The following is a 22,606-nucleotide window of genomic DNA, read 5'->3' as shown; positions in this document are numbered from 1 at the left end:
CATTTTTAAGCCTGCTGGGGGAAAATACTTCACCTCACAGCATAAGCCTATGTTATCATTAAAAACTCAGACTGATCTCCAGAGAAACCACAGCATCATGTCCAATATATCTTTTAAAATATATATGCCTAACTGTAAGATGAACAGATTCCTCTGAAATTATCTGCTAATATTAAAAAAAAAAATCTCCACCTTGTCTGTTTTTCACTGGCAGCTATGGCAATTTGTAGCTCTCCACATTTGTAATTTAATACTCAGAGCACAGGTAATCTTGGTGATAAAATCAAAGGCCAGATATTCTATTAGCATGTTACATGCAGTTATGTCACCAAATAATTCAGGAACTTGTACATAAAAATGCAGTTATCAAAAAAACTAATCAAATATTCAGTCAGAATGAAAAAAGAGGATGTGAGTTATTATGCATTACTTTAATAAATAACACTTCTTTTTTTCCTATTAACTAACAAATGGAACAACTCACTGTTTAATATCACTGAAGGGTTTTGGTGTATTTGAATCTGGATATTTTGAATCTCAGCACTCAATTTTTCCCCCACTAAGTCATATCTCATCATTTGATGCAAAAACAAGCTTCAGCTCCTCCTCTGATATAGGACAGCAGAAAATTGTTATATATATACACAACTCAGAAAAGTGGACATGCTGTGCTCTGAAGAGGCTCAAGCCTGAGACAAGATGAAAGGTGAAAGGTGTCCCCTGGAGATGGATGTCCCTCCAAGTTAAGTCTTCAAATTGCTATCAGAGGAATCTAGGAAACAAACTCTGCCTTTCTGTCTGAGTAGCCACTGTCATCTCACAGCATCTGTAAAGCTGTGCTCAGCTCTGTTTCCACAGGAAAATAAAAATCCCTTCTCAATGGAAATCCTGTTGGAGAAAACTTTAAAATCCCCACAAATCTCTGCTAATAGATTATTCTTTAAAACTTAAAGACAAAAATTGAGACAGGTACTGGTTTCAAGTACCAAATGAATCTCTTTAAATTCTGTACTTGGACACACACTTCCAATGAAAAGTACTTTTCTTTCCCAGTAATTTCCCTGATTTCCATTACTGTGGTATTGGAACGAGGAACCAAATTCTAGACCCAGATATATATTTTTCCTTAACACTTCCATTCCTGAATTCTCATTTCTAGCTCCATGTGGTGATGAGTTTTAATACATATCCCTGCAAGTTTACTTCACAGAATTTGTTTAGATTGATACTATAGTGCATAAGAGAGTGGGTGGAAAAGCCTTTCTAACCTTAAAGATCTGTGAGTGAGAATCTGAGCAGTTGTCTCAATGTTTTGCATATTTTTAATGTGTAATTGCCAACATCTGTTCAGGATTATCACAGATAGGATCTACCATGCATGGTTTTTGCTATCTTCTCTACCTTGTCATGCAGGTTGGAGATGTTAAACACTGAGGCTGAATGAGACCTGTCCATAGATAATGCTCAGCAAGTTTTGTTGCATGGTTAGTCCTCAGTGGACTCAACTCTGCATAAATTACATAAAAATATTTTTGTTTTAATAGTAAGGGATTATATAAAGATCTTCTTTCAGTACCAGATGTGTAGTAAAACTGATTTTTCTTTTTTTTTTTTTTTTTTTTTGTGAAGAGGGAAGAAATCATATCCTTGAAAATATGAGAAAACATGAGTTGAGGAAATGCTGAACCTACCTAAATAAACACTGAAATGTTTTCCAATCTCTTCAAGGCCCAAAATTTCAGCAGTGTTTCTATCACATGCAAATGGATAAACACCATGACAAATTAGGCTATCTGTGCCTGCAGTCTTGAAACCTCAGCTCATAGCATGGATTTAGATTCCTCTATCGATGCGCTCTTAAACATGAATATGCATTTTGAGGTCATTAACCTTCCATTTCTAAAAATCAATATATGAAGGTTTTAAAAGATTTTCATTGCCATCTTCATGGGGTTCACAGATGAGCACTTTATGTGTGTGATTCACGAGCCACTGTTCTTACTGCAGCACTTGTGAGCTCTGCAATTTTGGAGGCACTCTCATTCCTTCTGCCTACAAAAACCATTTTGGAAAAACATGTAAAAAATACTGTATTCTATTGACAGGTCACATTCCCTACATTCCTCCATTTCCTGATCAGTATCTATGGTTAAGTCTTTGGTAATTACAGTGTTTACTACTGGAAATGGCATGTAGGCTTTAACTGCAGCCCAAGTGTTTAACCTGATTTTCACCTGAAATGACTGAGATTGTTTTCAGCGCCCGCAGCACTCTGAACGTTCGTAAGGCTGAGACATTGCCCAGGTCCACAAATTCAGTTATGTATCTGTAACAAGGGAAAGTCACACACAGACAATGACAAAACACCAGCCAAAAAAACAACAATCAAAGGGACAAAGAGAGACAGAGAAAGAATCACTTGTAGCTGAGAGCCAAAACGTAAGGATCAGGGCGTCTTACCTGGGATTACTGAAATAGTTTTTAAAGCTCTCAATACCCTGAAAGTCCGAAGAGGTGAAACACTGCCTACATTCACAAATTCTCCTACATACCTGTAGAATTAAGTCACAGTTATTTGGAATTATACAATAGAGTATGAGACTTGTCTGAATGTAGAAAGCATTCATACACAGTGGGAGTGAACGCAGCCAAATGAGAGGTGCATCCACTTTTCAGGCTGCTCTTTGATGCCATTTGCCCCAGGTTTTTATTAGTGCACATAATTTAAAATGCCACTTGAACTATTAAACTTCTTTATTAGGCATCCATCCTTTAAAACTACTGGGTGAACTCTGTTATTGTGCTGTTCAGCCATAAATGCTTTCAAGATTTTACCATCATGTAGTTGAACAAAAAAATAAAATTCTTTACATTATTGGAAATATTTAGAGTTATTTTGCTGCTTCAAATACTCAAGCAATTTTCACATAATAGCTTCTGAAAACTACATATAGAACAACATAGCAAAATAGTTCAAACATTTCAACTGGGTTATTTAGTTTAAGATGCTGTAGTTCTGTGGTAAAGCAAATTTTAGTTTCAAGAGATGCTTTAAATTGTATTTTGTTTTATATTTCAATTTCATGCCCTTTGGCTGTGGGAAGATGGAGTCTAAATGAATATAACTGCCATCCTACTAAAAAATTCTTTATCATTAAAATACCAGTCTCAGCTGTTCCCTGCCATGCCTCTCTTTGGTCATCCTGGAGACTCATCACATCCGAGCTAAATGTTCCCAGGAGGGAGCATTCCAGTCATGGAATGAGCTTCATTTAATCAGTGTTGTACAAAATTATTTCCTCCCAGTCTGTATGCAGAAAAACCATAGTCACCACTGTATCCTCAGAAAAAAAGAGATCTTAAACCCTTGAATTTTGCTTCCAAAATCCTACCAGATCTCATTCAACTGCCCTACTTCTCTGGGGCCTTTGTTTCTAAATGTTACAAAAAAAAAACTCACCTGGTTATTTTAAAAAGCCTGCTTAAGTGGCCTTTGTCCAAAGGCCCCTGGGGAGGACAAAGCATCCTCTCCATATCTACTAATCCAGATTATAGCCTGGAAGAACAGCATTGCTTCTCTTCATAATCTCACAGGGGAGTCTGGGCAATGATTTACCTGTTTCCTCCCCAGCTTTACCCTGTGCTTCTCTCCCAAATTCTTCTTCAGCATGAAAAGTGGAGGAAAAAACTAATTTGGGGAGAAGCACTAGGATGGGAATATGGTTTTGCTGACCAGAGATTTGTAAAAACACACTATAAATATGTGAACAAGCATATGAAGCAGATAATAGTGCTGCTTATAGTCAATTAGGATTTATTTTGGTCTTTTGTTTTGATTAAAATGCTGCTGACCAGTTCTTCTGTACCAGGGAGTGAGAAGTAGCTGGAATTCCTATGCTGAATTTTCCCATTAGCCAGGGAATCATTTACTGCCTTTAAGATTCTGACAGGGCACTTCCCAACCCAGAGCTGCCTCTATCTCATCTGTCCTGGAAAGTGGAAGGCACTAGTCTGGGAGAGAGGGATCTCAACAAGGGCAGGTTCATAATTTCCTTTGAACCCATCTCTGACCCCAGAGAGGGTCACAAGCCATGGCTGTGTCTGCTGGCACAGGACAGGAGAAAAGCCCTGGAGACCTGCAGCACATCTTATTCTCCAGTGTGCTATTTAAAACAACCCTCTGTGGCCAAATCTGTGCTGCTTCTGCCCAAAAGAGAAGACAAGAAGCTATTTTGCAACAACTCTAAAGCAAATTATGGCCTTCCCACTGCAGAACCCATCAGTGAAATAATTGTATTTTCTGTTAGCTCAAAACCCTCAGTCCATCTGAATCTCATGGCCCCTTATCAGGATCCTCCATTTTGAATTCCCAGCCCATCTTTGTTTGCAGATACAGAAATACCTCTGGCAGCACACAGGCTACAAGCAAAGACAACACCAGAGTTACCTGTGCGATCCATCTTACTTTAAATTACTTGCAAATTGGATTTGTATGAAGGCTAAATCGTATCAGAATAGATTCCATTATCCAAGTCTCTGTACTATCTGCTGCTTGCATTCTTGGGAAGGAGGTTTCATTGTACATATGAAGATCATATTGCAGCCACTTTTAACTCTCTCACTGCTGCCCATGGGCTCAAGGAAACACTTTTCCATTTCTTTTTTTATTCCAGAATTCCATTTATTTTTTTGTTCTTAAAAGCTTGATATAATATTTCTTAAAGTAAGAAACAATAGGAATGGATTCTGGTTCTGAAGGAAAATAGTTTTATATTTAGAAGTCTGATAGTTCACAGCTGTAGGTCCCCCTGTTTTAGGGATGCTCTAACTAAGACGTGAAATATCATTTGGAAAGAAAATCAAAAGAAGTTAGGAAAGAAAGCACAGAATCCCAAGCCTCTCACAAGAAAAGGATTTAAGGATTTTTCATGATCCTTGGGCTGGAGAACTGAGAGGCCACTAAAGTCTAGAATTAGAAAATTTAAAAAAAAGGGGTAAACCCACAACCTGTGGGCACCAAATCCTGGTTCCTACCAAGAGGGAGTGAGCAATTCCCCTGTGGGTTACTGTCCACCTCAAGGTCTGTGCAAACATTCTCATCTTTCCTGCTCCCTATATCCCAAACATCCAGAGATTATGTAGAGACAATTTAAGGGGTGTTCAGACCATGTCTCCCACTGACTGTTCAGACCTGAATTTCGGTCTGAGATGCCCCCAGAGCTGGGGGAGATGCCTCAACCTCTGCCCAAGCTGAGAAGATGAGGAGAAGCAGATCCATGACCAAAGCTGGAATCTGTGGCTCCTCTTGTCCTTTTCCCTGCTCCTTTCTACCCTCCTGTCGGAAATCTCTTTCCTTCTAGAAAAGTGAGAACCCTTGCACAGAAATTCTCCACACAGTGCTGAGTTCTGACACCTACAAATAAACTCACATCCTAACTCACAAACAGATGGGTGATTATACCCTGCTTTTACCACCTGCCTGATGGACAGGAGACAGGAGAGCAGGATGGCGACTCTGTGGTGTTGTCCTGCCACTAAAAGTTGCAGGAGAATTGCACTTAGCAATGCTTGAGGAAAAGTTTAGCTGCGAAAAATACCAACTGTGTGCTGACCTCCAAAAGATTCTCCCCATCTGCACTGATTTGTTTTTTTAAAGGCTTATCATAGTGGCCAGATGTCAGTTCAGCCAAATCCATAGGAATGCAGCAACAGATACCAGGACCTGGCCTAGGGCTGGCTTAGATCCAAAGCCTACTGAAATAACTGGGAGTGCTCCTGAGCAAGTTCACTTAGGATTTACACACCTTCAAGCTGTTCTGCTGCTAAGAACAACAGAATTATAAAATATCTAAAGCTATGGGAAGGGACCTATAAGGATCAAGAGGGCAATTCCCTGCTCCTCACTGGACTACCAAAAACTAAACCAGATGGCCAAAAGAATCATCCAGTGTCTCCTCAAATACTGGTCTTGATCCTTGTGCCCTGATAGAGTTGTGCTTTCAACTTCAGTGGCCCTCACTGGTGTTTTAGCTAATTTTGTTTGAATTTTCTCTCCTGATTTTGGTTCCATTCAAATTTCACAGCCCCTGGAGTTCAGCTCAGATGTTGGTGTTAACACACTTGAATCTCACTTAATGCTGTGAATTATGGGGGTTAAAGATAGCATCAAGAACTAACCTAAACCCAGAATTGAATACAGGTATTATTAAGCAGGAAAAAAAAAAAAAAAAACAAAACAAAAAAACAGGGAGATCAGATCAGATACCTCTGTGTTTAGGAAATGGAGTCTTTTAGGCATCTCTACCAGCTTTCAGTTCAAGATGGCACTCATTCTTTGCACAATTTTCTCTTTTGTGACTATGAAGAAATGTGGATTTCTCTCGTAGCTGGAGTACTGACAGTGTCAGACCTCTGCCTTTGGCCAGAGCTTGGGCTGACCCTGAGTCCCCTGTGAGTGCTGGCTGACTGCTTCTCTACCCCTGTGTATTTTTAGCTGTCTGGATGTTGCAAATCCATCACCTTCTTCACAGCACCAGAACCCCACGTGTCCTCAATGAACTCTAACAATCTAGGCAGAAGCATCCAGCTGAAGGGGAATATAATGGTGGGGGCCAAATTTCTATTTCCAAGATATACAACAAGTTTCAGAGGACTACAAATTAATTCTCTGTGGTAAAATAGTAATTACTTTCCAGGTGAAAAGGGTTTGTGAAAACAGGGATGTGAAAACAGCCCTGATGATGTGATGGATAGATAGAGTATAAATAGGGATTTAAATACGTGGGTATTCAGTCACACTTACAACACTTTCTATTCAGGGGTCTGGAGCTTCCCAAAACTACATTAGATAGGCAGATATTATTACAGATATTTTACAAACAGATCTCTCTGTGGAGCACAGAGAGTGCAAATAATTTCTCCAAAATTGTGTGGTGAATTCAGAGAACAGAACTGAGAATTCCTCTGACTTCTTCCTCTGAAACCACTCAGGATAAAAATCCTCCTTCCTAATACACTTCAGACTTTTCTCATTTTCAGTAAAATTTGAGTGAAGAAAAAAAAAAACCACAACATCCAGACAACCATTTAAAAAGTTCTATTGCATATAACTCTCTTGAAAAATATAAAGGAGTGCTACTTACGCCATGACAATAACACTGAAATCCAGCCAGTTCCATGGATCCCGAAGGAAGGTGAATTCTGTCATGCAAAATCCTCTTGCCAATATTTTTATCAATGACTCAAAAGTGTAAATGCCAGTGAAAGTGTACCTGGGGAACAGAGTGGCCAAAGAAGAAAGAGAGTTAGCAAGCAGCAGACAGCTGAAATTGCACAATTCTGGGGCTGCTCGTGTGAGTCGCAGCTGCAGCACTGGGCTGTGCATGAGCAGCCTTGTGTGTGGACCAAGGAGCAGGTAAGGAAAACAGCAAAATACTCAGGACAGTCTCAGAATGAAGATAATTTCCAGCACAGGGTGTCCCTTGATGAATCCTCACTCATTAAGTCAAGCATGGACATGACACTGCTGAGCTGGGCTGTGGGACTTCTGAACCTCCGACGTCTCCAGTGGACCAAGAGTGGATTAGCGAATCATGGAATGGTTTGGATGGGAAGAGATCTTAAAAATCATCTTCTCCAACCCCCTTGCCATGAGCAGGAAACCTTCCACTAGACCAGGCTGATGAGAGACCCATCCAACCTGGTCTTGAGCACTCCCATGGATGGGAAATCCACAGCCTCTCTGGGCAGCATTATTCCACATTCCTTGTTTTTCCAGCTGGGAGGAGGGTGGTTGTTCCCTTCACACCTCTCATCTCTTCCTGCCCAAGACATTTTGGAGATTAAAAAAATGCCACCACTTGTTTTTATCAGCCAGAAAGGGTAATTCTCCTTCAACTTCCCTTGTGTTCCACTATCCCTGGCAAATCCCACCAGCCTTGAGAATTAAACAACAAAATGCCCTCACTCAAAAATAATTGAAAAACTCCCACCTGACTACTGTATGTAGTAATTTTTACCTGCCTGACAGTAAAGGAGACACAAGGGTAGTTTTTTTTTTCCCCCTAGTAAATTAAGTTTTTACCAACAGCCTCTTGACTGTGACGATCTGGGCTAGAACATAGATCTTACCTTTCATAATAAAGATGACACTTGTAATAAAATTTAGCCAAATCTCTGTGGAGGACAATAATGCCTTTGATTTACAGTTCTTGGATCTGTACTCACCCAGGGCTCTACCTGCCATCAGAGACAGAGTTCAGGGCACAAACACAACAACTCTGTTTTAATGTTGCTGCCCACGACACCTAGCCCGATGGACTGGGTATTCTAGGCCATATCTTAACAAAAGAAATAAATGTTTAGTGTCTACCATGGGCATTCCCTACCCCTTTTCTCCTAATTCCTAATGAAGATGCAGATGATATGAAAGCCTATTAAAAAACCTCAAACACCTCAAATCCACTAAAACACAAATCTCATAAGTCATGATGTGAAGGGCTGTCACTGGAAGCACTGACTTGTGTTTTCTGTTCAGTGCTAAACATCAATTGGTGCCATCACACATTAAAAAATTGTAACAGTTCAGATTCCTGTTTGGTAGAAAAAAGGTGTGAGCAATTGAAAGTGGCAATATAAGGAAGAGCATTATGTATAAAATATATTTAGCTCTATTACACTGAACTGCAACTGGTCAAATACACAGACATCATGCCCTCCTGCCATTGTGTTACACTGTAGTGCTTCTCACAGGTTATAAAATCTCGGTGCATTTCATCTTAAAATGGGGATTAGCCTGACAGTTTGGGTGCAGCAGTGGGCATTAAATGTGTCTCACAGCTCCTCTTTGACCATATACCTGAGCATTATCTTTTACCCAATTTTTTCACAGCTCCTATTTAGCTTTTCTCTGGTATTTCGAATATAGGTCACCCATGTGACAGTCTCTTTAAGCATGTGTACTTAGTAACACACACAGAAAACACATGCAAAGAACTAAAAAAAAAAATACTTAACAGTACATAAGCTCATTAAAATGATAAAGCACTTGTATTTATTCAGCATGTCAGATGGGTTTAATTGATTGTATAATCATCATCTAATTCTAAATGGATCGGGGAAAGTCCTCCAGCAACTGAACAGCTTCTTTAACAACAAAAGTCAGGGTTCTTAAAAAAATTTAATGGGGGAAAGTTGAATTGATTCTTTTCTTTTTCAAAATGGTAAGAAAAATGCTTTAAAGGAAGATCTAGGACAAATATTTGCACAAGGTTATTCTTCTATCCCTTGTGAGTCTCTGAAACAGCAGAACAAAATGGATTAAATGTATCTTCTCCAAATCCAATATTAATCAATTTGAATTACAGTTCATTGGGTTATTTTGCTCCTCCAAAGTACTTGACTTTGATTTCATTCCATGCACTTGAAGAGGAAAAGCTGAGAGATATGAGGGGACACAGGAGAAGAGGAATCATGGAAGGATTCACTCCATGCTGCATGAGTCCATCTGCATTTCTGCTCTACGTTTTCTGCATGCTCTGCTTGATGCACTGATAAAATCACCCACATTCTCCTGCTCGCAGAAGACACAATATTGTCATTTATGGCATTTCCCTCCAGAATGTTTGAATTCCCAGCTGAACACCAACTGGCCAAATTTTGATGAGATCATCACGTGGATGAGATGTCTGTGATTCAGCAGAAAACATCGTGGCAATGGTTATGAAAGTTTTCAATAGGAGAAGGACAACATCAGGGGAAAGGACAGCCACAGACACACTTGAGGGTACCACACTATACATGAAACATCCTGGGATTTAAATGTTATTGTGATGGGATGAAATATTTGGTTCAGTGCTGCCTATAATTAGTAATTTATGGCCTAGAAGATGTGCCCTGCATGATTTTGTGGAACCTAAATAAGGGCATTTTACTGTCTTTTCTTACAGCCCTGGGTGGACCAACCACCAGGCTATGAAGCAGCAGATGGCATTTATCATATGTCAGTCAAAAATAAAAAGTGTGTTCTGATTGGTTCAATGAGCCAAAATAATTGTTTAATGCACTGTAGGTTGATTAGCTTGTGCATCTGGTATCTGTTTCTAAAAGGAATATTTTTAAGCAACTTAAAGAAATGAAACGGGTTTTCATTTCACTGAGGTCCCTTAACCTCTTGAAAAATTAATTTTAAAACCCACAACAACAAAAAATAACCCCCTTCATGCAGCACCTTTGCTATCCTTCCTGAAGGCTTGTCAAGCTAAAAAGACTGGAATTCTCATAGAGGCATTCCTAGATAATTTAATGCTCATAAAGTATTCCTGCCACTGATTACAGGGGAACACTTCTCATGCTGTGCTCAGTCCAAAAGGAAGTTTTACTTCCATTAAGTTTCAGATCAAGGATAGAAGTCAGTCAGTTCAGGAACTATTCCCTGAAATAATTCAACTTAAGCTCCATCAGCCTCTTCTGATGTGTCCAACCATCAAATCTGTTGCAAGGGAACTGTGGAAGGCTGACAAGTTTCAAACAGGGTTGTCCTCAATACGTGATTTCATCCAGATGTGGCACGAAAGGTGCCTTTGGCAATAAGCATGAGATTCATGGACTAAAAATATTTACTTTGCTTACTAAGGGAGTTTTCACAGGCTAAAAGAACTACCTGGAAAAACATTTTGTGAGGGCAGACACCACAGTCAGTAAAGAAAGAAATTGGACAATAGCAAACAAGATGCAAAGAAGAACACAACAAAAGGAAGAGGAAGGCTGAGGTGAGGATGGGGCAGCTGTAGAAGATACTTACTCAACATATTTATTCCATGACGGAGTCTCTGATTGTGCCATGAACACACAATTAGTTAAAATAGTGCACATAATAAACATACTGAACAATGTAAAGAGGCAAATTAAGGAAAACAAAGTATTTGATACAAGACTTCATAAATTTTTGTCTTTTTACACAAGATGTGACAGCTCAATCACAATTTGCAAGTTGCTTCAAGAACTATAAGCATTTGTTTGCAAGTGCATTGGGAGACAAATAATTATATAAACATAGAAAAATGAAGGAATCTTCCCTGCTTTTTTTTTCTTTTCCTATATCTTTTAAACATACTTTATACAGTAAACAAAAGTACTGACTCTGCAGTCCTTTGAAAGTACAATACCCCAAATTTACAGCTGTGCTGGTCAGATGACAATGTGCATAGGTGCACAACTTTGTATGAAAAGAGGGATTAGTCTCATTTAAGTATCCACAGAAAAACCTGTGTCTGCAAATTCCCACTTCATTTTTTATCCTGAAACATTTCTCAGGCAGTAGGGGAAAGTTACAAATCTGGTCTTTCTAATCTCTTTAATGGGCTTGAAGTCTCGCTTTCAGCATGAAGTTTCACCAAAAGCAAGTATGAGTTTCAGAGCACTGATTTTAAGGCTTGGTCTGCAAACCTGCTGGGCAAATAGGCAGCCTCGGTCTGCAGGGCTCTCTGCCTCTGCTGGGGGACCAGATTCCCTATTTGGAGGCTAAAACAAACCTCCCAAGTGCACAGTTCACACACTTTGCTGCTAAGCTGAAACCATAAACATAAAAAGCACCCTAAATCAAATTCCTGAAATTGAAAACATAATTCACTGGATGGCTCTCCTAAAAGCACATGCCACTTTCTGTAAAAAAATTACAAAATATGATGGGATTCTCCTGCATCAACAACTGGCCCATTCAACCAGGAAAATCTAACTACAGAAGATAAGGGCAAAGGAAAACAGTCAACAGGCAGGGACCCTGTTTTTCCGTGTTGACCACAGGGAATATAAGTAAAACCCAAAAATAAATTTCTTTTGCCTTTTTTTGAAAAGATTAAAAAAAAAAGTTTGGTTTGGTTTGGGTTTTTTCATCTCTGTAGTTGATCCTGTTTGTGTTATTTTTTGTTTGAGAATAGTGATTGAAGGATTTAGTTTCAAACCTACGTCCTGAAATGTTTGCATTAAATTTATCCTCTTGCAGAGCCAAAAATCTCTGCTGAATACAGAGTGGAACGTTTTCCAATGGGCCACATAAGCAACTGCGAGGTTAAATTGGTAGTAACCAACCTGAGGATTCCCCAGGGCCACCACAGAAGGCAGTAATTGAACTCACAGGGACTGCTCATGTCACAAACATCTTCCACTTCTGGGCCAACACCTCCTACTGAAGGGCTGCCAAGGATGTCTGATACCCGCCCACATTTGCTCACATCAGCTTCAGATATATTTCTGTAAGTTTTGTCATTCTTGTCAACATAATTATTAAGTTCCAGCTAGACTAGAAAACATTGGATTACTTTTTCAACTCTAGTGAAGTGCTGTGGATGAAGCACAGGAAAGCAGAGCGCTATCTTCAGACCATGTCAAACAAATAGCATGTTTCAATTCCAAGCAAATAAACTCCTCTATTGGTATTTAGGGTCACTGGTTTGATCTCTATATGCCTGTTTCCTTGTGATACAAACTGAATCTAACAGCTTTCCCAAATGCTTTCTTACAGGCAGTTGTCATCATCTCCTTATTCAAGCACCAAAGAGAACAAACCAGAGAGCACAGGTTGAAAACGTAAGGGTCAGCTCTGGGACAAGAAACACACTACAAATTCAATCTGGGTTTCATCATCAAACTGAAAACTACAAAGAACATGAAAGAATGAAACATTTCAGCTGGTTATGCAACAAAATTAGTGGTCTGTGTTAAATTAGAAAGAGAAAACAGAAATCCCCACAGAATGAAAATTAGCATTCCTACCTGAAATCGAATGCAATTGTTTGCATTAGAAAAAGTCCATGATGATGATGATCTACTCAGAAAGGACAAAGCAAAGAAGATAAAACTGAGATAAGCTGTATTAGCAGCATTGTCCATTCCCTATCTTAAAACTGCTATTAAATCAAATTTTCCAAAGCCTACAAACTAAATATACTAAGCTACTCATCAGGATCCTTTCTGCAATAAATTAAGCCTATTATTTCCAATTTGAGGTTACAGAATAGCCTTTGCACAAACTGATTCTAAAAGTTATAAATTTTATCTCCTAGCACAAAGATACTGAGTCAAACGCAGCACACTTCTATTCTAGACTTCATTATGATGGATAATTGTTAATTAGCAGACTGAATACTAGAGGCTCTTTAGGTGATCATTGCCAAATTACATATAATATGTGCAAGCAAAGGTTAGTCCCAATGAATAGAATGTATAATTGGTGCTTCACACGATCTCATTTTGCCTTATGGAAAGTGTGCAAAATAGGATGGGAGGAAAGCTGCAAGCAGAAAATATGGACAAAGATTTGAAATTCTGTAAGAAGATTATTTTTCTTTTTCTGATGCACCAGAATCCATGATTCTAGCATCAAGGAAGGTCATTTTTACCAAAACTCCAGCCTGGATGAGTGGTAAAGTGAGAAAAACTAGCTATAAAACCTAGAAAAACTAGAAATTAGAATTGCTACAGATTTTATACAGACTAGCAAACTGCTTGGAGAAACCAAGGACACCACAGAATGGTCCTTGGCTCACAGGCAATAAGAACTAAGAGGAGTCTTTTAAACATCAAGGAAATGTTGCCAGTGATGCAATCTCATTAAAAGATGGAGATAGTTAATAAAGGTGTTAACGATAGCTAATAATGATGCAGAAGACAGAAAGTGTTCCTCCCATTGGGGATAAAATCCTCCATGTCCTCTGGGACAGGAATGGAGCAGGGCCACCTTCTGGGCAGCCATGTGGGCCTGTACCATCCATGAGGCCTCACAGACCCTGAATAAGAGGAGAAATACCTAGAAGGGGTTTAAACACACATTATTAATAGTAATAAGCATTACTAGGAGGCTGTGGGAGTTTTTGCCCTTGGAAGGGTGTATTTTTGAAAGACTTTATTGCTCAGTTTTGGCTGGATGAGCAGTGAACACATAGCATCTATCCTGCTAGACATCTCAGAGGAAGAACTCCACATACAGCCCCTTAACCAGGAACTGTGACCCCCACAGCTTCTTTATGGGGTGATTTTACTCTGTCCTCTCTATTCTGTTCCACTGTTGGCCTTCATGGTGCACTCAATGGCTGGGAATTGAAATATGGTATCCACTAAAGAAGCTGCTGCAGATATTTACGTGACAGGGCAGCATTTGCTAATGCTCCTTTTAGGCCTTTGCCCTGGGGAAAATGAAGATTGCTTGATTACAGTCACGCAAGAGGATAGCTCTGGGTCCCAGGCCCATGTCTGGGATATTATCTGCTTCAGTACCTGCGGGTTCGGGCTCCTTTCTGCCTGGGATATCGACTGCCTGCTCAGCCACTTGGCCTTTGTATTTCAGGTTGATATAAAAGGTCTTTATTGACAGAAAACAAATCGGTGCCTAATGCAGGATCTTCCTTGTCTCACTGGGACTGGAGTTTTTGTCTCTTTCCTGTGCCTGCCAAAGACTGAGCTGTTGGATCTCTCAAAATTATCAACACAAGGTGATAATTTCTGTCTTTCTGGATGGAGCTAAACTCATGTTTGCATTGAGACCTTCCACTCCCAAAATCTTACACTCCTTATCTGACCATATTCCTTTCCTGACAGATATTTTAAATGCTCTCCTCTGTGGTCTTTATCCTTGGAAGTAATGTGATAAGGATTTCTTAATTATTTATCCTCTGTTCAACTGCTACCAATGGCACATAGCTCCTGTGCTACACATTCCTGTGAGTTCTTGGCTTCACCAAACAATGTAGAAAAAAGGGAGGAGAAGACAGAACAAACTCCAAAACTGAAGGCAATACTCTCAATTTGTTTCTAAGCAGCTCAATTTTCAGATTCTTACTTTAGCCACACCTGGGTAAATGCATTGACCTCGATTAACTTCAGCAAGGCTGTGCTGAGGGAACTGTGCCTAAAAAACTTGGTGGGGCTCTGGGTATGCAGCAGCATGTGCTGCATGGTGTGCACACATAATCTGATCCACCAGCTCATCTCTCTGCAGAATTCTACAGCATATTCTTAGTAACCATAATAATATCTTGGCTGATAACACATATTCATTTTTGCATAGAATTATTGCAATCAGAAGCTTCACCTGTTTTTCCTTTTGATGGAATATCTATAGTATCACCTTTTTTTTTTTCTCCTCCCTGTATGGAGTGGGAATCTAATTTATTTCCCTATTTGTTTTCCCTGAAATTTGATAATTAACCAATCTTTTTAAGATGCTACCTATTTAGTATTCATTCATTCTCTGTGGTGGACATGAGCATTGCACATGAGGGACTTCCATCACTAAAACATGACAGAACGATCAGAGCAGCATGTGAAGTCTTTGAATTATCACTGCCTGGTCTCCCATGTGCACCCCAGAGAAAGCAGCCAAGTCATGAAAAAAGGTGTGTTTTTAGTAATGTTCACACAAAGCTGAACATTTGGGTCAGTTTGGCCTTCCAGAGATGTGACTATGTCAGAATATAATGCTTCTGGGGTTGTGTGAAAAAAACAGGCCAAAACCAACCACTGCAGCCTGTCTTGCATGACTTCAGAACCAGAGCTACAGGAAATCGGGCATTGGCCTTCCATTGAAAGGTCCAGCAGGACAGCCTGTGCCTTTATTCTTTTTTGGATAACATATCCAAGTAAACAAACTAGAAAAGAATTTGCAAAACAATTTTTGAAATATTCTGTTTCAGAAGGAAAAAAAAAAATCAGATCTGAAGCAGTTCAGAATTAAATTGTGTCTCCAGACAGTGTTACAGAGTTTTACCTCTGGGAGGGATTGCTGAAGGGCTTTGGTAGCAAAGCTCTCCATCAGTGTAGATTTCCCCTGGTTGCCTTCCTTTCTGAGGTACTACACCCACTTTCCCTTCAGTAAATATGATCAGTCCCTTCCTATCTTTTAATTCTGAGTAAACTCACCAGACTCTCCAGTGCAGTTCACATTCTCTGATGCCAGCAGTGTGATACAGTCATTTTTATAGCTCACATAACAATATAAAATGAAACAAACCGAAAATCCGAGTGCATTTCTGCTTGTGCAGGCAAATTCAGCCAGAAGATTTAAAACAGCTTAATGAAATAAAATGGTTTCTGACTTCCATCCATCTGTGTTTAAAACCCATATAAAATACATGAGGAAGAAAATCAACAGAAAGGATATGAATGTACCAAAATTTTAATTGCTGCTCTTCTGATTGGATGGAAAGGACTAAGTATGTACAAGGCAGGAGTGGCACTAAATCGAAAGATTGTCTTCCCTTTGTTCAGTACTATAAATGTCTGGAAAACAAAACAGAAAATGAGAACATTCAGTATTTGCATTTATGCTCAGCTTTTCCAGCCCACATCCCACTGGGAAATTCCTGCCAGCATCCCATAGTTTCCCCCCCCTCCCAAGACCCCCAAAATCCTTCTCACTTGGTGAAAAGTTTTGTCCAAGGCCTTCCCTACAGAACTGACGTCCTGTTGTAATATCCCAAGTATTTTTTTTCTTTGTTCAACCCTTAGTGGGTCCTGTGTCATCACCTCCACCATGGGGCTGGGAAGAGAGCAGAATTACCTTCAAAAATAAAAAATTACCTGGAGACTGAAATGTAGGGGAAGAAATTACGTTATGCTCTTCTTCCCAGGTGCTGCAGATCTCACTATTGTTGTACTTTGAACACTTTATTGCTCTCAATTTTGTCTCACCAAGCAAAAAGTTGTAGGAGGCACAGTTCCACACCAGGATCTGGCACTGAAGCACTCTCATTGTGCTCAGATGAATATGGCCAGAGAAAAACAATTCTCTGAGTTATCTTAAACCAAAAACAAAAGTGAATTGATGCTGACCCAATTTGCAGAGCTCTGAAGATGCCCCACCAGGCATAGAGGAACTAATATTCTCTCAGAGACAGAACTGAGACGCCCAATATATAAAATCTAAGCAATTCACACACCTTGAGTCTAAAAACTTCATGGCACTAAAATTGCAAATCCATATCCTGTTGCTTATGCCCAGGGATAGCAGGAAAATTAAAAGGTAAATTAATTCTGGCCCTTCCAGGCAAGTAATCTGTTTGTCTTTATCCATTTAACTTTTGTTCTGTAGCTCTAACACCTATCTCTACACTGTTTTAATAGAAGTACCATTATGGTCACATTAATTCATTGTTTACAGGAAATAGCACAGCCCAAAATCAGGAACAGCAGTGCCTGAAAAAACTGGAAGCCGACTAAAAAAACAAAGGGCTTCCAAGCTTTATTTTGTCCTCTGTTTTGTGAAACTCTTGGAAAGGGGAATGAACTGTAGTAAGCAACCAGCCCAGCTCTGCTGTCAACAGCCTTTTGACAGAAGCTGTTTGCACTGCTGTGGCTTTGGTCCAGCCTGCACGTGATCCCTCATCAGGTGATGCTCGCTTTGGGACAAAGTTCACCATTCTGCAAAGTGCCAGCACTGCACATGCCGCTCACACCTCCCTCCTGCTCTGTTTTGGTCATCTCAAATGGAGCTTTGCTCTTCCTCAGCAGGAGCAGAGCCGCTTCTCTCCAGGAACGGTTGTGGAGGTGCCTCCTGCTCTTGTGCAGAGTGCTCGCACAAGGCTCAAGTCACCCAGAAGCCCTTAACATTAAGGGGCTTAAGTGATAAACAACAGACCTGTGAAGCCACAGCTCATGCAGAAGGCAAGATAGGGCAGATATCTGGCTTAAATTAACTCAGCCCCTGCTCTGCTTGTTTCAGATATTGTATATTCATTCTCAGGGTTATCTGAGAACACACAGGTTTAAATTATGCTTTTTATTCCTCTCTGCCCTCCTGCTTAGATGTTCTCTGGGAGCCCTGTTCATGGCAACATTCTGATCTCCAATCTGGCAAAGAATTATTTTTACTTTTTGTAGAAAGATAACAAGCAGAGCGCCCAAATCAGAGGTCATGCTTTAGCTTTGGGTTGGCGCTCACCTTGCGGTCATTGTAGAAAGGGTCGATGTCCTCCAAGGGCTCCCCAATGAGCTCTGGAGAAACAGTCCCATAGATATCAGGCAGCTTCTTGCAAGCCTGCAAGTCAAACTGAGGCTGAGGCTTCTCTTCCTCGCCCAGCTGCTCTCTGTATTCCTGCTTGGCATTCCTGGCCAGCTTCTCTGCAATTCGCTTCTCGATGGCAGCCAAGGACTCGGGCGTGAACCGGTGGAAGCTGTTAGTACCCGGTGGTAACAAGAAGTCAGCCATCTTTTCATCCTGCTTTGTCTTTACTGGTCTTTACTCCTAGTAGTGGAAACAGCTGGAATTAAAAAAGTTATCAGAAGTTAGTGGCGCGAGGAAAGCGAGAAGAACAAAGCCAGGAGAATGGGAAAAAAACCCCCACCAAACTCAACCCCCAAGTAACTCATTATATATTATCAGGAAGCTCTTCAGCTGTTTTTATGTGGTTAATAGAACATCAAGGAAAACAAAAATGACTGAAATTGTAATTTCAATAAGAAATCACAGATGATCAAATCTAGAAAGACTTTATAGATAGACTGTGGAGTATTCTTCAGTTCTTCAGTCATTTGGGATCCTAAATCCAAACTAAGAAGTAACTTAGATTCGCACAAGCTTAAGTTTCATTGAAAGCCACAGAGATTCAGATTCCTAACTCATTTTTGAAAATGCAGCTCTGGGAGTGGATGAACAATGTTCCTAAGATGACTGCAAGGCAGATCTAAATCAGCCGATGTCTGGCCACATGATGCAAAATCTAAAAATGCCCCAGCTGTTCTTTTCCAAATTTAAAGAGTGAAGGGTCAAGTTTAGATTTTTAAATCCCATAAAAAAAAAACTTCTTAATCTCTGTGTTAGGCTTCTGTAACATAATTTTAATTTTCCTTTGGGATAGGAAATAGCATCTTCAAGATATCTCCTCAGGACTTTTGAACATTTTCTTTTCCTCCACACCCTGAAATCTGAAGGATGATGGAAGCTTAAATGTGCCTGGAAAAGCTCTGGGACCTTCATGAAAGCACACCAGGCTTCCAAGATGCTGAACAGCCACTGCTGCCAGCTTGTCATGTCTGAACACCAGGCTCCTTTAATCCAAGACCAATTTGAATATCCTGGAGTTGGACTCGATGATCCTTGTGCTTTCCAGCTCAGGATATTCTTTTATTCTATGATTCTAACCCAAACCTGTAAAGCTTGATCATGTTGTCCTGATGGTACTTCAATGTTAACACTTCCAGTCTCTGCCTGAATGAAAACAAGTACGAATTTTCCCATCTCTTCAACTTACATGAATAAAACCAAGCGTGAAAAGCACAGCTGAACAAAAAGCCTTCTTGTATCTGCACTAAACAACACGGATAGCTGTGAAAATTAATGTAAAACTACTGTTTGAAAAAGGATGAAGCTTATCCCTGTTCTAGCAGCCTGCACAAATCCATCCAAGTTCACTGAAGCCGCATTTTGCAATTTAAAGTCACTTTAGAGGCATGTTTTTCCAGCGAGAGAAGCCCTCACTCCACAACAATTAAAACTCATTTCACAGAAGAAACACAGACCTTGTATTTTTGCCACCACCAGGCCATTCATACTCCATCAGAACACACTCTGGTGACAAACAAAATAGTAGATTTTGAGGTGGGCTACCCTCTTTCATTCAGCAACGTGTGCAGGATCCCACTCTTTGTTCAGGCACAATGTTTGTTTTCTGCTTTCAGATGGAATTTGTCTATTTACAATGGATAGTTCCAGATAGTTTGTGTCTATTAGGCTCTGTGATGACAGCATTTTTGTTAGCAAACAAGACTCTAACTGGACTCTGCATGACAAATAGCATATTTATTGACTCAATTTCTCTGAGTAAAGGACGCTTTCAAATAACTACTGTCTCTCCTATTCTGACTTCATTTTAAAATGAATTCATTAAATTGTCATTGATCACAGTCCATCACACAGGAATGATTTACTGAAGCTTGTACATTATGCTCTGAATTACAGCTGGTTTGAGCAAGCAGAGCTAAAATGAATTACCCTTCCTGGAGTTTGGGGTATTCTGAGATTCTTCTTTTGTTAGATTTATTCTCCTTTTTCCTTTCCCCTCTCCCCTCCATGCCATTTGTTTTATCCCCTTCCTCCTGAAAAACAGGAAATTAGAAGCTTTCCCACAAACCACGTTTCCTACGCCCAATGCTTTGTGACTCAGTAAATAGAATTTCACTTTCTATAAATTACATCAATACAGGTGGCCAGAGAATTCTCTGAGATTTTTTTTGTCCTTTCCATTTTTGTTTCTCCAGAATTAAACCTTTCTCAGCGCTGAAGGGGGACAACAAAAGCCAGTGGCTGATCAGGGCTGCTGGAAGGGCAGAGAGGAGGTCTCTAAACTGGAGATGACAACGTTGTGGGCTTTAGCTGAGGTCCAGATGATCATGAGCTCTGAATGGGGAATGATTATTTACTTTTTTAACAATATGAGACTAGAAGAACTTCTAATGAAACCACAGAGCAGTGGCAAAAGGTCCATAAATGATTTTAAACAGAAGTTGCTACCTCTGGCTCAGGAACCTGGGTGCAAGCAAGAAAAGCCATCTATGCTTTTCCCAGTCTAAGGAAACCTAAATGTGTGCTTTGTCCACACAGTCTTAGACTTCCTTAAAGACTTCCAGGAGAAGCCATTCTGGCAACAGAACCACTCAATTTTTTCCTCAGAAGAGAAACAAATGGATAGGGGATGGTGAGGGAGATAAAATAGCCCAAAAAACCTAATCGGGATCAGAAGTTTTAATTATTTTTTCTAAAAGGAATTATTTTTGCTTAAAGCTCTCTCTCATTAGAAAACTGAATCAAATTCAAACTGGTCAAATCCAGATCTTTTCAGTTTTATCTACAATTTCCAGAAAGGTAGCTGCTTAGAAAGAACTGGAAAATCCTACACAAACTTCATTAGCATTTTTTCTAGTCTACTATTTAATTTTTCTTTTTTAAAAAGTACGTTTCAGCACCCTTACAATTGAAAATTGGTGACATGTCTTGTCTTCATATTGTATATAAGCTAAAGTTCCACATTTTAATATATATATATATATATATTTAGCACAATTCTTTTTCAATTTCATATGCTTTCAGGAAATGGACAAGATAATTTCACGGGTGCTTTGTATGTCTAATTTCTTTTAATCTATGAATTGCAAACATTTCTACAAATAGCCAGGGTTAGCCCAGATGTTTCTTAAAAGGGTAAGAAAGCACCACAAGTTAAAAAGGGAAATCATCAATGACTGAATCAAAGGGCTGGAATGCCATTTCTTAAGAGATAATAGCTGTTGTGACTCACGTGTTTACAATATGAGCCTGGATTTTTCCATTCCTCACAGGCATATTTTTGAAGTACAAGGCTTCAAACACATTGTTTCTGTGATATCACCAGGCACAGAATGAAAATTTCCCTCTTGCTTGGTCAGTTAGCATCGGCTGTTGCTGATAAAATGCACTGGTTATGTAAACAAGACGTGCATATGAAAATAAAGCCCCAAGAAGAATTCTTTCTTTGGTGTGGCCAGAAGTGAGAGCAAACAAATTAGGTATTTATTTAGAAAGATAAATGCTGTTTTCTGTTGCAGTTTTAACCTTAGTGCCATGGGCTTCAGCCACTCCAGTTCAAGATATCTTTCAGGTTCTCAGAACATCACCTGTGTGCCCTGCAAGTCCTTCTGTTGTACCAAGGACTCATGAGCTTATATTTCAGGCCCTTGGAAATGGTAATAAAGCAACCAAACTGGAAGATCAAGGTTGTGAAAGTGTCTTTTACAGACATGCTCATTTTGAGTAGGATTGTCCTCATTTCTGATTTCCATGATGCCACTCAGGATCTACTGCAGACCACGGGCTGAGGAGAGGGATGTTTGCATTGCAGTTCTGCTAGTCCAACCTCTTAAAAAATACTAATCCCAGCCTTAAATTCTCCTTTTGTTGAAGAAACGTTTGTGATTAAATAATGATTTTTGCATGCTGACTGCTGTGGTAACAAGAACAGTCATGTGGATGGGTTTTCTTTCTGTCAGAGACTACATGGAGCACAGTCATCTTTTCCCCCCACACACTCCTTTTCCATATAATCTCTTTGGCATTTTTCTTTGACCTGCAGAGCACAGCAAAACATGAGAATAGTAAGCTAGGGAAATAAAGAATAGAGCAATGACACATCTAATTTAATGTCACTGGTCTAGATTAATAAATTCATATGCATAAATTTACACATAAACACAAACACCTAATCAGATTTAAAAAGACTACAGGTTGATATGGGATGACATGGAAGTTTTATTCCAGCCATGAAGTAACGACTTCATGGAGAACTGTTTTTAATTCAAATCAAATAAAGAAGTTTTGCAAAAAGATGCAGAAACTAAAGGAGTCTAGGTGACCGAGACACACTTCATAATTTTACTGACAACAAACGAACAAACAAACAACCTTTTGAGACTTAATCCACTTATATTTACACCACAGTTCACATTCCACAGTGACGAGGTGTCATGGGAAATTCTCTTTTAACTGAAAAATTTCACTTGCTGTTAGCACACATTTTGAATTTACACAGCACACTCGTTACTTCTGCTTAAGCTGATATTTGGTTTGTTTCTTTTTCCTCCAACA

The 22,606-nt window shown here is 39.6% G+C and overlaps 1 protein-coding gene across 1 annotated transcript in view; it reads right to left on the bottom strand.

The window, feature by feature from the left end:
* LOC131094203 (sodium channel protein type 5 subunit alpha-like) overlaps positions 1–22,606 on the bottom strand; it is a 214,261-nt gene that overhangs the window by 154,970 nt on the left and 36,685 nt on the right. Inside the window, exons 2-6 of the mRNA XM_058041717.1 lie at positions 17,933–18,251; positions 16,154–16,272; positions 10,802–10,891; positions 7,143–7,271; positions 2,235–2,326 (exon numbers count right to left, since the gene is read on the bottom strand). Of these exons, the coding sequence (XP_057897700.1) occupies positions 2,235–2,326; positions 7,143–7,271; positions 10,802–10,891; positions 16,154–16,272; positions 17,933–18,199 (697 nt within the window). The 5' untranslated portion in view covers positions 18,200–18,251. The remainder of the gene's footprint in view (positions 1–2,234; positions 2,327–7,142; positions 7,272–10,801; positions 10,892–16,153; positions 16,273–17,932; positions 18,252–22,606) is intronic.

The sequence above is a fragment of the Melospiza georgiana genome, chromosome 1 (genome assembly GCF_028018845.1).
Source record: "Melospiza georgiana isolate bMelGeo1 chromosome 1, bMelGeo1.pri, whole genome shotgun sequence".
Lineage (NCBI taxonomy): Eukaryota > Metazoa > Chordata > Aves > Passeriformes > Passerellidae > Melospiza > Melospiza georgiana.
The sequence above is the reverse complement of the archived record's forward strand: the minus strand, read 5'-3'. Positions and strand labels throughout refer to the sequence as shown.